Source organism: Acomys minous (genome assembly GCF_964271855.1).
Source record: "Acomys minous genome assembly, chromosome: 10".
Lineage (NCBI taxonomy): Eukaryota > Metazoa > Chordata > Mammalia > Rodentia > Muridae > Acomys > Acomys minous.
In genome coordinates, this window is record NC_140491.1 from 120,346,520 (window position 1) to 120,364,368 (window position 17,849).

Sequence of the window (17,849 nt, forward strand, 5' to 3'; positions counted from 1 at the left end):
TTTGATGCTCTTTAAAGTAGAATGAGATGCTGCCAGGAGCAGACTGTATTATTCTCCAAAAAGCATTAAATCTTTAATTGCCATATTCTGTAGGTCTCTTAGGTGTTTTAAGACCATCTAACGATCTATCTTACCTGAATTGTTTGTTTTTAGCTATTTTCCATCAGTCAATCTAGGAAATATATATTTATAATTAATTAAACTAGTATCTAATATGACTATGGGTTTGATTGTCTGACTAATATACATTTCTTATTTATTCTAAATAGTTTGTAGTAGTAGCTGTCAAAATGCCTAGAACTTAACATTGCAGTTTTAAGAATTACATAGGTACAATATTTTAGAACATTGTAGCAAAATACAATACAAAGAGTAAAAGTAGATTTAATAATCTACCCTTTTACTTATTATTCCCATAATCAACCCCTTTAAAACAATAACTAACATCTATTACCCATTGAATAACTAAAACTCTTCCACTACCACCCCCATGGCAATGGAGCATATTTAGTTTTTTTGAAGCCAAATGAAATTAGGATATTATTCAGTCTTAAGAAAGCTAGTTGAAACTTTTGTTGTCCAGTCTTTGAATGCTGAGAAAGCTCAGAGTTTAACTGAAATCATGACTGGAACAGTCTGTGATGCTGGCCGATCTATATAGACAATTTGAAGTTGGCCCAGATGAAGATTTTTAAAGAAACATTGTCATTGAGACCATCTGTGAGATAGGATCATGTGCGCTACTTGTCTTGTCTTTTTTGATGTCTGGTCATCTTGCTCTGCAAAATATATAAACATGCAAAGATAGTATACATTTTTGTATTACTATACTTATGTCCTTGCACTGAGCACAGTTCAGTTAAAGATGATACTTTGTAAAACAAAATTTTAACTATACTATTTAAAAGAAAGGCATGATGATTTTTTAGCCAAAGATTTATTGGCCATGCACAGCTAAAGTGCTGGCTGGAGACATTTTCATATTTCAGCCAGTCCTAGAACTGTCCCATGTAGAGGAATAAAATTTATGTTACTTGTTTCTTCTGCAGTTGGAAGTCATATAAGTATAGACTGATAAGAATATACCAGTCTCCTTTTTACCTCGGTTTGTTTTATTTTGACCTCTCTCAAAGGGGATGTATATTACTATTTTCATGTTGAAATCCAAGAAGTTTGTATATGTCTAAATATCCTCTTTTGGGCTTTCAGGCACCTGTTGTATTAGGCCAAGCCACTACCTCACATTTAAAGTGACAAGCCCTTTGCCATGAGCAGGAGAAAAGGCATATGTTTTAAATAAACCTTGAATAAACTCATTTTTAATTTTATAATTTAAGTATACCCTAGGCATCTTGTACCTGGGATTTGTTGTGGCTATTTTTGTCCCACCCCTTTTCCCCATATGGGATGTACTGGACAGTTCCACCTTACAGTTTACAATCCATCTAAACATATGAATTGTAGCCTTTGACTTTTTGAGACATACCTTGGCTGGCATGTTACTTTTCCACCTGAATAGTCCTCTGTGACTCTCTGCATCAGGCGTGACTGCCACTTGTCCCCCCATGAAAATGTCTCATGTTTAAAGGGATAACTTGGCTGCCAGAGCAGTGCAGCACCACAACTAAGTCAGTATTCAAAATCTTTGTCTCCCTGCCTGACCTTGTGTCCTTACATTGACCAACAGAACATATCTTTCAGGCCAAACTGCCCTTAGGCAGCAGTTCTCCCATGGGAGCCCCACATTCTAAAGAGACTGGTTGTCCCTTTTAGAGCAGTGTGACATCATTTCTCCTTACATAAACCTAAGATTGATGTGTACCCATATTTTAGATCAGTAAGGACATATCATCCATTATTAAGAAAAATTAACTTTCATAGCAACTTTATGGAAAAATTTGTCATTTTGAATCATAGACTGTCTTTTAAGGCTTATCAGCAGGATGTTCCTGAAGAGTCTGACAAAGCTAGCTAACTCCATGAAAGGCTTCAGTTTTTCACTAACACAAGTTTTTACTAACACAGCAAAAGCCTGAATTCCTGTTTTTCCCAAGAAAAGGAATTTCAGTTTCAAAGAAAACCACAGGATGGCTTAATCAGCTATTCTCTTTTAACTACCTTTAGCAACAGCCTATCAGAGAATGTCAGGAAGGGACAGAAGGCCAGATCGCTGAAAGTCCAGAGACCATGTATACTTTTGATGACATCGTGACTGGTTGTGGCTAAGGCAACATTTAGAGGCCAATCAGAAAGAGACAAGACCTCCATTAAATAAGTCTTACCTAAACCCTAGCCAATAATTAACAATGATTAACTCTCCCTTGTGGAGTTTCCCCGGCCTGCTGTAACAGCAATAAAACCCTGCACACACAAAGACTGGGGCTCTCATTCCTTAGTCTCCTCACCTGTGACAGATGAATAAAAACCCTCATGCGTTTGCATTGGAAGGTTACTCTTTGGTTGTCATTGGGGTTCTAAAGACCTGGGCATGACATTCCCACCTAGACTTTACTGTGTAAATCAGGCTGATCCAGAGCTCAGAGATCTGTGGCTCAATTCCATTTCATTGTAACTCAAAGCCTTCAGACAAAAATCAAGCGGAGAAACAACAACAACAAAATCTAAGATTTGGGTCAGTGGTACCAATTTTGGCTTCACAAGTGAAGTCCTGTTCATCATTTTTTAAGTATTTATTTATTTAATTTTTTTATTTTTTACAGATATATTTATATTATTACACACATATACAATGAACTACCTATAGCAAGAAGAACCATGACACAATCAGGAATTATATAAATGTTACATTCTTAGTGTTCTGGCTATTTGTATTTGACAACCTTGAAGAAAATATCTTTTCTAATTTGAAGATGATGCTCCAACGTTGTTGAGAGAGTTTTGGGTGACTATTCAGGTAGTAAGAAATTCATCATTTTTTGGATTTAGTTGTTGTTAAAATATATAGGCAGACTCTTTCCAGAAACAACTGACAAGCATCTTGTAGTCAGAGAAGGTTGAGTTCCATCTGCTATCAACTTTACCTTCTCTACTGGGAAGATTTTTGTTTGGTTTTCTTAATTTCTCTCTTCCTTCTTCTAGTCTGACTTATTCTGATTTCTCTTAAAGAGAATATACAAAACCAAAATCATCACTGAAAAAGTTATTCATATGCTAAGATAAAGAAGCTCACATGGAATACAGAAGAAATGTGTTACTATGTCTTCCACCATTTTCAACATAGAAAATAATCTTTAATCTCAAAATCTCTTCCTAAAGACTTTGCTTTCCTTAGATGCAGCTTTCCTTTTAGATCTTAGTAGTTCATAGGCTTGAAGCTTTTCTGTTTGTCTTTGGATCCTCATCCAGGAAGAAGCTTTTTTTTTTTTTCTGCTTCCCTCAAAGGATCCTGACCCCTCCCCCACCCTGGGGAGTTACTGGGTCCACAGATGTTTGCTGTTCTGACCTGCTGGGGTCAGGCCAGCAAGAGCCCCTTCTCAAAAGGATTTAGTTTCCTGCCTTGCCTAAGAAAGTCTGACTTTGAGAAGCTCCCATCTTTTAAAGAGCTTTTTTTTTTTTTTTTTTAAATTTCACTTTGCCTCTCTGGGGTATGTATGTATTAGTTGTTTTATTCTGCAGATGGTTGGAGACCTTGCTGCTCAGGAGAGGTCTGTCTAATCAGGACACTGTGAGCTCCTGCCTTAGAAACTGTGGTTCCTATCTGTTTGAACAGAACAAAGAAACTGCCCTGTAGTTTTATTTACTACATAAATTCTTGCTAGATTACTGTAAATTCTGCCTTTCTTTGGATGCCATTTATTGATGTTATTTTTGTAAAACTGTGTTTGTTAATCTTAGCTTATTTCTTAACCTAGGTATCACACAAATAATTGAGACCCTTATAAAATACAGTGCTTCACAACATAATCTGAGCAGTTTAAGTCTGCTCTTTTGGGGAGGGGTGGTTGCTTATTTATTTTTATTTTTTATTGGTTTTCTTTTTTACCTCTATATTTATATTATTACACACACACACACACACACACACACACACACACACACACACACACACACACTAAACTACCTACCGCACAAAACAATCAGGAATTATATAAATGTTATATTCATAGTGTTTTGGCTATTTATATATGACAACCTTGAAGAAAACATTGTTGCTTTCTTGGTGTGTCTAAAATTCTGAAAGTAAATCAATATCATAACTCATCCTTATCATCTTAAAACATCTATCTAGACCTAAAAACATTTTAACCCCTAAACAACTAAGTTTAATGTTAAAACCTAACAAATAAGTCCGATATATTGGGCCAGAAGGCCGAAGATGACGCTCCAATGTTACAGAGAGTTTTGGGTGACTGTGCAGGCAGCAGACTGTCTCTGTCATTTTCTTATTTTGGAAGCTGCAAACCTGCACTCCCTGTCTACTCAGATAATTAATTTTATTCCTTCTCAAGTCTCTGATGGGGTTAAAAACAAGATAGTTTAGTTTTACATCTGTTCTTAACCCTCTATGCTATCCTATGTTACTGACAGCAAATATCCCAGCTACTCATGCACTTTGCAGCTTTCCTTGGCAACAGGTCCTTCCTCCTGATCTTCCTTGGACCTCTACCTCTGGCTGAATCATCTGCTTCCTCCCATGACTGGCAGGAAGTCTAGCCCTGTTCTCTTCCCTGCTCATTGATTGGCTGTAAGCTGCTTTCTTGACATAACAAGGGGCTAATTGGGGAGCAGAGTTTATTATGCAGCATTTAGACAGGAGTTCAGAATTTAAACTACACAATAACCTTATGTCTGCAGAAATTTGTCCAAAAACCTCTGAAAACCTCATATTGAGACTGGCCTGGTTAAGGATCGCTCCCACCCTGTTGTAGGTGTGCATGTCCCAGTGTATGGTAGTCTTGTGATCCCCGCTTTCATTATCCTTGAGGTAGTCCTGTTCTATGATGTCAGCGTATCAGGTTTCCTCATAAGAACTTTTCCAGGTAGCACCTAGAATCCCTCTCCATGCAAATGAAGCATTCCCATCACTTCAGCCTCAGCCAATGGTGTACACTTACAATTAAAACCCCTACCCACTTCCCTGGGGTGTATATAGCACTACTCCCCCCCGGCCCCCCACCCCATCCCCTGTAAAGAAGAACTGTATCACTGGAAGAGCAGTACTGGGGAAAGTTTCCCCGCCAGCACCCAGGGCACTCACTGCAATATCAAGATCTCACTAACGCAACCTCCTGGCTAAGCTCCATTCCTTATAGTCCAGGATCTGTATGTATCCGTGTCTGGATGTCCCAAAGGGAAGAAGCAGGACCTGGGCTCCAGAACAACAGTAAGTAGGCCCTTAGAGACATGTGAATAATAACACATGCCAGCACCTGGGACAGTGGATCGAAGCCATAATGGACTTCATGATAAGACCCAATCTCAAAAGCAATATCATTAACAAATGTGAGTTGGTTAAACAGCAATCATATTTTCAGTATAATTTTTATAAATATTAACAAAAATCTGTTCTCCAAGAAATTCATTGTCACTATTTCCATAGACTCTCTAAATCCATTTTTTTCTATCTAAGACACCACTACTTCTTATGTTCAACCTCCTGAATCATTTTGAAGTCCTTATGTCACAGCTGCTATTGTAGAGAGTTTTGTTGCTGTTCTGTTATGTGTTTGTTTCTTACAATATGTTGTATTAAATATTTTTGGAGAATTGGTTTCCTAGTTTCCTACAGGAAAGAAAAATCCAGATTCTTAGTCCTTTATAAAAAAAAAAAAGTCAAAATAATTTAGGCACATCTTTGCTTTGTGTTAATAATTTCTAGATTAGTAATAATGTCTAATATATGGTAAGTACACATATATAGTAGCATTAAATAATGGCAGGAATTGTACATCATGTGTTAAATAACATGATTTGTTTTTAAGCTTTCTCACTCTTTATTTGATCAAACAAATGCACAAAAAGCTGTTCCTTTGCATATGAACACCTTGAAGCCCATGGTTATATTGAGATTTAAGTTATCCTTTATTAATAGGTGCATCAATAATTATTTTAATTTTTTTGTAACTAATATTGTATTTTGTTTTTGTTGGGTAAACAACTCATTTAGTTTGAATATTTGTCTCAGTTACAACAGAGACTTGGTTGGCAATGACATTAATACAGCACAGTAATTAACTTTCAGAGAAATTTGTGCACCACTTTGCTTTGTGTGGATTGTATACAATTTACATAATCCAGCTAAACTTCATGTACTTCCTTCTGATTTCACAATTAGCCATTACATTCACACTACAATGGCAGATGAGTTGAAGAATGGCTCAACCCTTGCTTTTATTTCCTTTCCAAGTCTCATAATGAGTAAATGCATTCCCCTGACCTATTATTACTATTAAGTAATTTTATACATGTGCATAATGTGTTTTGAAATAATGCCTCTCTTCCACTTTCCCTCTCTAATTATTCCTTTTCCCATCCCTCACTTTTCTCTTTCAACCTAATGGGTATTTCCTTTTAGCACTATCTGTGTTTCATTAGTATGAATTCATCTTCTATATCATGGGGGACCTCTCAGGACCCATATTCCTGAATAAAACTGACTTGGACTACCACAGCAAGCCCATTTAAAATTCATTAAATTAGGAACTAGACAAGTATGTTTACCATTTTTACTTCTTTTTAATATAATGCTTGAAGAACTATCTAGACCCATATGTCAAAAAATGGATAGTAAAATAATGCAAATAGGAAGTTAAGTAAAATTATCTTTATTTGTTCACAAATAAGACATCCCAAAAATTCCACTGGAAAACATCCAAAAATGGTCAGCATTTCCAGAAAATTGGTAAGACTCAAAACCAGCCTACACAATTGGTAGCCTTTCTATGAAAATATATCTTTTATTTCCTCTGGTGAAGGGATGAGATGAGAATCATACCCAAGATGTGTGGATATAAGACTTGGGATGAGCTCAGGGCATGTCTTTCTCTGTTCTCTCTATCCGTAGGCCTGGGCCGGGAAGCCTTTATCTTCTGTGCGATCTTCCAAGCTAACTGATTCAAACAGGCTTCTCTTGGCTTCTGACTCCATTGGTGTGCTTAGTAAAACTGATTATAACTACACAAACCAAACTTCTCCAAACTGAAGTTCTCTAAACTGAACTCAACTCAACTGTATCCATCTGCCTCGCAGCAAACTGAACTGGATTCTCTCTTCCTGCCTTGCTCCTAAGTATCCTCTCTTTTCTGTCCTCAAGAGAGTTGGGCAAATCCTATCTCTGCTTCACTCCGTCAAATCTCTCTGATTCATCACTTTGTCTACCCCTTAATTAAACATTTTCATTTTAGATTAATGAGTGTACTAAGGGCATGTCTGCATTCTAGCCAAAGGGATTGAAGTGTGTCATTCCAGCTGGATTACACAGATCTAGAAAGCCTTTGGATGTGATCCCTTGCCTGAGCAGCCATATCGCTAAACTTAAAGTCTTCTACTTCTGTAAATAATAAAAACTGAGGTTAGCGACTTAGTGCAGTGGTAGAACACCTGCCTAGCAAGCAATATCAAGGCCCAATATTGGATCTTCTACTCTAAATCAAAGAATAAGCAAACAGAAAACAGATAAAGACAGTAGAAACACTCCCATTCAAAGAATGAGAGAAAATGACCTAATTTTACTTGAGTTCATTTGCTATCTAGTTTGACCAAAGTCTTTGTTGGAGTGGAATCTGTTTTCCTATGTGGATTTTTGGATTTCTGTCAAAAACCAAATGCCTGTAGTGGTATTGGTTTATATGTGAGAATCCCATTCTATTTACTGAATAACATATCATTTTAAAATCTCAATATCATATTTATATTTTATCTCCATAGCTCTGTTGTATTACTTGAAAATAGTACTAGTGATACTCTAGCAGTGCCTATTATTTTTAAAGATTAATTTGTGGTATACTGAGTCTTTAGTATTTTTGAATTAAAATTTAATACATTTTTGAATTCTGTGAATGAATTTTGATGAACACTAAGTAATATAATCTACAAGTAAGGATAACATTTTAAAGTTCACATATATATATATGAAAAAGTATATCTCTCTATATAGATATATAATTATATATATAGATATAGGTATATAATTATTATCTCCCCTCATTTTTCTGTCTAATACCTCAAGTACTATGTTGAAGAGGAGGGATGAAAACAGGTAGCTGTTTTGTTTCTGATTTTGCTCAATTTCTTTTTATTCATTTTCAAGACAAGCGTTTTTCTGTGTAGCCCTACATGTCATGGAATTTAATTTGTAGACCAGGAAACTCAGAGATATAGCTACCTCTACCTTCTAGTACTAGTATTAAAGGTATGTATTACCATACTTTGATTTTATTCTCTAATTTTACTCTCTAACATGGTTGGTATGGTTGTATGCTGATTTTACTGTATTGAGATATATCCTCCCATATCTGAAAAATACAAAGTTTTTAATAAAAAATAGATTTTTGTTGTTTTTAAAATGTCTTTTCTGAATATAAGGAGATAAGATTTCTATTCTTATGATTTCTATTCTTATTTCTATATGTGTTAGGTTACTTTTATTGGTTTATATAAATTGAACCATCCCTGCATCTCTAGAATGAAACAGGCTTGGTCATGATAGAAAATCTTTTGTGTGTGTGTGCATTCTTGAATTTAGTTTTCAAGTAGTTTATTGAGAATAGTTTTGTCTATGTTAATCAGTTAGATTGTTCTATAATCTTCTAGCTAAGTAAAAAGAATTCTGACGAGTTCTATCCTTTTCTACTTCATAGACTAACTTATGGAATATTTGAGTTATTTCTTTAATTCCAATATTTCAGAGTCAGAAGGAAATCTATCTCTCTGAATTCAAGTCCATCATGGTCAACATAGTTACTTTAAGGACAATTAGAAATACATAGAGAGACCATACCTGTAGCAAAACAAAACAAAAAACAAAAATAAAACAACGAAAACCCACACATTTCCTCACACTCACTAAACTGCCAATAATTCTTCAGCTAACTGGGGACCTAATGAGCCCTGTCTCCATAAATGCGGGAATTTTAATTTTCTTGGGCTAATACACATCTTTCAAAATTAATCATGAGTACTGTGAAATAATGTGTGTGCCAGGCCACTCATGTCCGGATGATAGTATTTTACAATTCTCCTTGCTCTCTTATATTTTTATATAAGAATGATGCTAAGGCTTTTATATTCTTTCTGAGCCTAATTAATGACATTCTTTTAGTCCTGTGGTTTGAGCAACAAGTTGATGTAGATGTCCCATGTATGACTTAACTGTTGCTTATTTTGAGACTTTTGACCAATTATTTGACTCTGTATTCACTAGAGCTTATTACAATATACACATCTTTGATCAAGTATGAGATCAGCAGATATCTGTTGATGAAATCACAAGTATATACAAAGCTTTGACAATATTATCACTTAGGGCCACAAAACAGTATATTCTTTATAGGCCATGTCCCAAAATTTTTTATTTTCTTCCATCTTTATAGTATATGCCTCCTATGGATCAGGCAGCTTTAAATATAAGCAGAAAGAAGTTATTTATTTGCTACTTTTGTACCAGGGGCCACATTTGTCCCATTGGTTAGATATGTAGTGCACAGGGTAAGCTCATCATAAATAATTGATAACATTCTACCCCACAAGGGTGACTAGAACATTCTAGCACTATAAAAGCAGGCAGCAGAGAGATATGTTCCTGATCAGAGTGAATTTGATATAATATATAACTGTATATTATTATATTTATAAATATAAATAAATTATATTATATTGTATATTATAAATTTTACATATAATATAATATATAATTTTATATTTTATAATATAAATTTTATGTTATAAAATTCATAAGTATAAATAGAAATATATTTTTGTTAGTATATATTTCCTCCAAAATTTGTAACTTTTCCAGGGTAGCAGATGATTTTTCACAAAGAAGCCAGGCAACTCAATTGCCTCTTGGTCCTTAAAAACCAACTAAAATGTGAATAACTATTTTAAACATATGAATGGTAGATTAACTAGTAAATTATAAGTTAACTAATGATTACCTTGCTAAATTGATCATCCTTTAGTTCTATGATTCCTCCATTCATACAGTCGGTTAAATACAGAAAATAATCACATTGTAAGAGGTTTGCTTCAGTAACAAGATAACTTTACCACCTCTCAGTTAAATATAATAATAATTGAATCATAGATATAAACACTGATTATTCAGAATATATATGTATATACACATATAGTATATTATATATGCATATAGTTAAGACATAATAAAATGAAAAATGACATGGCATAAAATAATGAGATGAAGAACCTCCAAAGATGCAATAGATTTTGTTTTCTGTTGGACATCGATGGCTAGGCATGTGGTATATCATTAGGAGTAGCTAATTTCAACTCCCTTGGAGAAATTTTTCTTGGCAAATGGTTATCAATAGGAGATATATTCTGGGTTAAGGATGGGAGCATGTGTTTTTTTGTTTTGTTTTGTTTTGTTTTTTCTTGCTGTAGGACCACATCAAGTGGAGACATATGTAGGCTCTATGCATGTAGCGCAGACTCTGAGTTCACATCATAAGTTAATTTACAGGGATTTGTTGTATGTTGTTTTGTTTTTGTTTTTAAGATTTATTATATATATATATATATATATATATATATATATATATATATATATATATATATATATATATAATGTTCTGCCTGCATGAATGACTGCCCGCCAGAAGAGGGCACCGGGCACCAGATCTCATTATAGATGGTTGTGAGCCACCAGGTGGTTACTGGAACTTGAACTCAGGACCTCTGGAAGAACAGACAGTACTCTTAACCTCTGAGCAAGCTCTTGGGCCTTGTTTTTTGATGTCTTCCATCCCCTCTGGCTCTTATGTTTTTTCCACTTCCTCTTCATCAGGGTTCTCTGAGCCTTGATGGAGGGTTTTGATGGAGACATCCTATTTCAGGATGAGTATTTAAATGTTCCTCACTCTCTGCATATTATCTTACTACTGGCCTTTTTATTTGTTCCCATCTGCTATAGCAGGAAGCTTTTTTAATGATGGCTGAGCAAGGAACTAATCTATAACGGCAGCAGAATGTCATTAGCTTTTCTTTTTTACATTCTTTTATTGGATCATTCATATTTGGTTTTGCATTAGGCGCATGAGTTATCTAGTCTTAGGTTCTTGGCCAACTAGGCAGTGTCTGGCATTATTCATTTTTACATAAAAGCCTCATGTAAGATAAAAAATTTTATACTTTATTATACTGAAGAGCTCTCTTCCTTCCTTATTTATCTAATAGTTTATTTCCAATCCTTAGTCACATTTCTATGTCACAGCAGTTGTAATAAAATTGGTACTTCGTGAAAGTTAGTTTATTTAAGAATTTAAGTCATCAACTACATTTTTGTTCAGCAATTTACCATACTATTAAGCATTATATATATATATATATATATATATATATATATATGTATATATATATATATATATATGATAATCATGTCTACTTTTATGGAAACTTTGTAGAGCCATGTAAAAGAATTCATGAAAGTCATGCCATTAGGAACATTTTAAGCTTCCTCTAAGACAATATAATACCTGATAAACAAAAATTATTAAAATATTACTGGTCTACAATTGTATCTGATGCTTATAAGTGATTAATATATTTTAATAATGTCAGTTTGAAGACTCTCATGAACTTTTCAATGCCAGAGAAAGGACAGGGTCAAGAGGTGTTCCTCTCCCTATAAATTGACTTCTTGGCTGCTTCCTTCACATCCTTGTTCCTCAGGCTGTAAATCAAAGGGTTCAACATGGGGATGACCAAGGTGTAAAAAACAGCAGAGACCTTTTCCTGTTCCATGGAATACTGAGAGCTTGGCTGTATATAGCTAAAAGTCACAGAACCATAAAATAATATCACAGCTGTCAGGTGTGAGGCACAAGTGGAGAAGGCTTTGCGCCTCCCCTCTGCTGAGCGGATTTTCATGATGGCAATGATAATGTGTATATAAGACACCATGACTATGGTGAACGTAAAGATAGCAATCACTCCAGAGAAGACCAAAAGCAGCATCTCATTGATGTGTGCATCAGAGCATGAAAGCTTCAGAAGAGGAGGGATGTCACAGAAGAAGTGATTCACAATGTTTGGACCACAGAAGTCAAGTCTGAGTAGACCTATTGTGTGAGTCAGAGAATTAATGAGGCCACCCAAGTAACATGCAAGAACCATCTGAGTGCAGAGGCTGTGGGTCATAATAACTGTATACATTAAGGGGTTTGCAATAGCCACATAGCGATCATAAGCCATCATAGACAGGAGGATACCTTCAGTCGTTATATAAACGGCAAAAAAGAAACTCTGAAGAACACAGGCAAAGAATGTGCTAGACTTGCGTTCTGACAGGAAATTGACCAGCATCTTAGGGGCTATTACAGTAGAGTAGCAGATATCACAGAAAGAGAGGTTGCTAAGGAAGAAATACATTGGGGTATGAAGCTGGGTGTTCACCCATATCAGGATGATCATCCTCCAATTTCCCACAAGAATTATGAAATAAATTAAGCTGAAAAGCAAGAAGAGAGGTACCTGCCAATTATGATTCTCACTTAAGCCTACCAGAAAAAATTCCTTCAAACCTGTATGATTCCAAAAAGCCATAATTCAGTAGTATACAGGTTCTTGCAACAAAATAATATCGTGATAAATTAAAAATAAATAAATAAAAGCATTTCCTTCAGGATCTGATGGTCATCATGGTTTGAGACATTGAGAAGTTATCCTGTGGTAGATGAGGAAAAAAAATAGAAACTTCAGAAGTAGCCCATTAGTGTGATACAATATCTATACAATTAGACTCAACTGATTGCATATTTATTTATTTCATGTTTTCAATTCCTTTAGATTAGGAAAGAATAACTAAACTCTCTTATGTCATAAAGCTCTCATTTGGTGGAACTAAGATTTTAATTTAAGGTGAGGTACAGAAACTCTGTCTCACTATTATCTATCAGCCTTTTGATAGTGTGGAATATAAGGTTATTACCATCTTGTGACAAGGGAACTTTCAACATCCTGGGGATAAACATTTCAAAGTATTTCTCGTCTGGTTAACCTAAACACACTGACCTCATTACCGTCCCCACACCTCCCTTTCCAAATATGTCACCTCACAATTCTCCTCACCTTTTTCCTTGATCTCTGACACATTTGATCATTCCCATCCTATAGAGAGGACCTGAGCCACGACAAATAAATATATATAGAAGAATGTTTATACTTTTTCCTTGTTTTAAGAATGATTAATGATTATTAGTGTCATTTTATATGACAGTTCTTGCCTTCAGATTTTTGATCAATTTTCATTTTGCGGTCTGTTAATATTGTTCTTAGTATTAAACATAGTAAAACAATTTAGAACATACATTGTAAAGAGAAAATAAATAGTGAAATACCAGAGACATAAACTGTGGGTCAATCTTCTTTTTAAAAAGATAAGTTGCAACTTCACACAATTTCTATTGAAAAGATTCATTCATTTTCAATTCAATATTAGTTAAGGTAAACATTAGAGAATCAGGCACACAGAATTTATAACACCATAAATACTTGCCCAGTGCTTACTAATGTGAGCCTGTATGATTCTTTTGAAAATGGAACACTCACATCAGCATCAGCATGACTTTTAAGGAGTTGATATATTGTTAGAAATATAAACATGTGTTGACAAACCACAGAGTAACTAGCATGTTACAATTAAATAGGACAGGGACTAGAAGGAAATGGTGCATGCTATAATATAAAAGGCATTAATTTACTGCTTAGTGAAGTTACTATAGCAGTTTACTAAAAACTTGGTGGCTTAAGGTTACAAAGATTCATTTGCTTCTAGTTTGGAAGTCAGAACCATGACATTATCTGATTTCTTAGGTGGAGTCTACTTAAGTATGAGGTTTCACTCCTACTTGAGAGCTTTAGAAATGAAATATTTTGTCATCAAGTAGCTTCTTTGAGCCACTAAAAAACTACTCTCTATAGCACCTGACCCTTTTCTTTGAAACAGAAATATAATGTATTTGTCTTCCATTACTGTCCCTTCCTTTCTCAGCTGGAAGAAAGAACATTTGATTATGTGTAGGTCTAACTCTCATGGTCCAAGGTCAGTGTGTCTATCACAGTGTTCCTCTGACTTACGTGTTAACAACTTGTTTTCCCATATGGAGTAGAATGTATGGATGCTACAAATTAAGATTTAAACAAAACTGTAAATTATTATTCTGTCTGTTACTTGTAAGATGCCCAACAAACAACACTATATAAGATCCACTATGAGTATAAAATAGCCTAATAATTAAATCAGATATCTGGTGTATTAAAAAAGTGTACTTTGAGAAGAGAACACAGCAAATTCAAAACCTAAAGTAGAGTTTTGTAGTACAGAAAGGCTTCTAAATATTCCTAAGTGAAAAGAATAGTAAGAGAGGATGATGAGGATTAAAAGATATTGTTTCTAAAGCCATTGAAATGTGGTTGAAAATTCTCACTGACATGGGGAAGACATTTGTACAGTATACCACAATATATGAATTCAATATTTCATGCTTACCAAATTATTTATCTATTTTTAGTAATATTATTTTAGCATTTTACATTTGAACTGCTTGGACAAATGTATTTTGTGAAAATTAATCTTGTTCATTATTATTACTGATCTAATTAACTCCTGTATTGAATTTTATGGAATGTAAATTTGTTTGGTTTTCATAGGGCATGTGCGATTCTCATTAAGCATATTTACAATCTGTTTTCACATTCTAAAATTTTTGTGTGTGTATTTAGGAAAGCCTGTGAAGCACTTGAGACTTTAAGAAAATAATTTTATACCTTATATAAACCAGTTAGAATATAGGTAAGCTTGGCATACTGTCCCATATTGATGGATATTGCTACACCCACATTGATCAATCTATAAGCACATGCTTATCAACTTAAACCTAGGGAAGTGCCTTTGTCCCATCTATGTTACAGATTAGTGGCCTTTGGAAGGACAGTGAATCTGATTTCACTATATCCTAGGGACAGGAATTGGTGCATTTGAAAACATTAATGATTTTTTAATTTATTTCTTTTATTTTTGAGATTGTACTGTAATTTGATCATTTCCCTCCTCACTTTCCTCCTTGCAAATCTTCTTGTATCTTTGCCCTTCCTCACTTTCAGAACTATGAATTATCTCTTGATAGAAATAAAAGGCTGACTTACAACACCAACTGAGTATTATGTCCTTAAAACTTTTTACCCCCAAAGACATATTCAAGTTTGATTTTTGCAGTCCCTGTATAGTAAGTTTGATGTGTCATCACATATCATCCTGATTAAATGAATATAAAATTAGTTCACAATCATTTTCTGGTTCCAGGGCAGCAATGCAAATTCTTGTTCACCAATGAACAGGAATACAGTGAGGGTAGTTACAACCCTCAAATATTTTGTCACTAAAGTTATAAAAGGTCCCAGGAAAATCTCATTAAATAAACTAATAACTATCAAAATTTTGCGACCTTATACTGAGGGACAGAGTTCTTCGTACAAGTTGATACATCACCTCAAAATACATGATTATTATAGCAAGTATTTATTAAAAACTTTTGTAAAGTATTGAGTGTATATGTAGATATAGATAATTAATGCATCCTTCACATTTTATACATAAATAAACAAGGTGTTATATTGTACATATGATTTTACATAAATTATGTTTACCAGTACACTTATACTTAAAAATCAACAAATTCACTAGTTTATAATTAAATATCAAAAGACAAATATGATAAAAAATCACACAACATTTTTGCAAATATGAAATTTGACATTGATGATAAATCCACATTTAATCCTACAATCAACAACAGTAGCACGAAGTACATGAGAGAAACCTACAAGTTATATATTATACCTTAAAGCCAACATAGCAGAGTGAAGAAGTGGGCTGCTGTGGAAAATAATTTGAGCTTTCTTAAAATCAGAAATATGAATATTTCTTAGGAAGGAAAACAAATGGAAGAAAAATAGAAAATAATTCTTAAAAATATTATATTGAAATCCTTAAAGAAACATAGTTTTAAATTGTTTAAAAGTACTATTATTTTATTAAATAAATAGGAAGTCATTTGTATGGTATAAAATTTCAATTCTTAAATTGTTTATTTTTTAAATTTGCATATGTGCAAATATCTTTAACATACTATATGAATGTAATATTAAATAATGGAAACATACTTATTCTTATAATTTGTAAGAGCAGTTAATATAATCATAATGCAAATTTGTAAGCCTTATATAAATAGTGCTCTTTTCTATGAAATATGGAGGGTAGAAAGACACATAACCTATAAATAAATTAGAACATAATGTTCTAAATTGTTTCTGTGTTTCTGCACTTTGACATTTGGTAGTAAGCTCCCATTAGTGTTCGGGAAACAACAGAAACATTTCAAAATCTTTAAATGGAACCTTAACACTTCCTTACTTACAACTTATCAATGCTTGCATGAACAACACATCTGGTGTAAAAGACCTGGCTTTCACAAATCTTTAAGGACTTATTATTTGGAACAAGGTTGCTGATGGTAGTTTCTGTTCTACTGGGGACAGAATCGTTAGCCCCTTGTGTGTGTGTAAGTCTCAGTTGTCCACAGTTGAGTCATTAGCACCCTTCTTGTCTCTCAAGTGTGAAACTAATCAGAGAGTGTAAGGCCTTCTGGTGTCTGTTCAATGGATACCTCTTCTTTCTCAAAAGAAAAGGTGAAATGGTATCCTTCATAAATAATGTTTTAAAAGGAGCCGAGATTTTCTCTAAATTGTGCATTTCCTATAATGTTCAATAAATACAAGGAATGTAGAAGCTGGAGTTGAGAAAAGGATTCTGAAGATATATGTAAGCAAATTGGAAGACTAAAATGTTCTGCTAATAAAAAATTAAATTTATTATTATTTCTACAAAATTGTAGGCTATGCACAATTTTCATTCTTATTTGACATCAAATAAGACATTTTGTCTCAACATTCTAAGATTGTTAATGCTAACTCTTTTCAGAAACATTGTGCTATATAAAATCATAAGAATTTCAGGGGTTTACGTTTGCATTGTAACTTAATTATCATATGTTAACATTGTGGAAGTTCAAAATCATGCTGTAGATATTAAGCCGCTGTTTACCATATTACCTGCAATTTCCCACTGTGTTTTAAATTCACTTGTAATTGACACTTAAAGAAGGATAATGGTTTAAATTGCAAAAAGAGTTAGAAACAGCTTACAAGTTTCAATTAACAATAAAATTAAAATCACATATTGGAACTTTTCATAAAAATTAAAAATAATTAATACTACATTCAAAAGTATGTTACCGTTTTTTCCTAATACAAATATTTTAGTTTTGGAAATGTCTAAAGCATGGGGCCTGGAGTGACGGCTTCTCTTAAAAGTTCTGACTTCTTTTCCTGAGATCCTGAGTTCAATTCCCAACAAGCACTTGGCGTCTCACAACCATGTATAATGGACCCAATGCCCTCCTCTGGCTTTCAGGCATTCCTGCAGATAGAGCTCTCATATATGTAAAATGAATGAATGAATGAATGAACGAATAAAAAAATAAATAACAGATAAAATGTCTAAAGAATAGTTCACTGGTTGGCTAATTTGGGAAAATGTTTTCCTGTGAATATGAGGAACTGAGTTCTCAAACCATGGAACGTATGTTTTGTTT

General features: G+C 34.0%; 1 protein-coding gene and 1 long non-coding RNA gene across 2 annotated transcripts in view; both read right to left on the minus strand.

Moving 5' to 3' along the window:
- LOC311606881 overlaps window positions 1-17,849 on the minus strand; it is a 178,964-nt gene that overhangs the window by 66,157 nt on the left and 94,958 nt on the right. The gene's annotated exons all lie outside the window — the stretch shown is intronic.
- LOC311606826 (olfactory receptor 5J3-like) lies at window positions 11,803-12,741 on the minus strand (the record flags this gene model as incomplete). Its single annotated transcript, XM_084798235.1, has 1 exon — window positions 11,803-12,741. One exon carries the CDS (start codon window positions 12,739-12,741, stop codon window positions 11,803-11,805), a length of 939 nt encoding a protein of 312 aa, XP_084654361.1.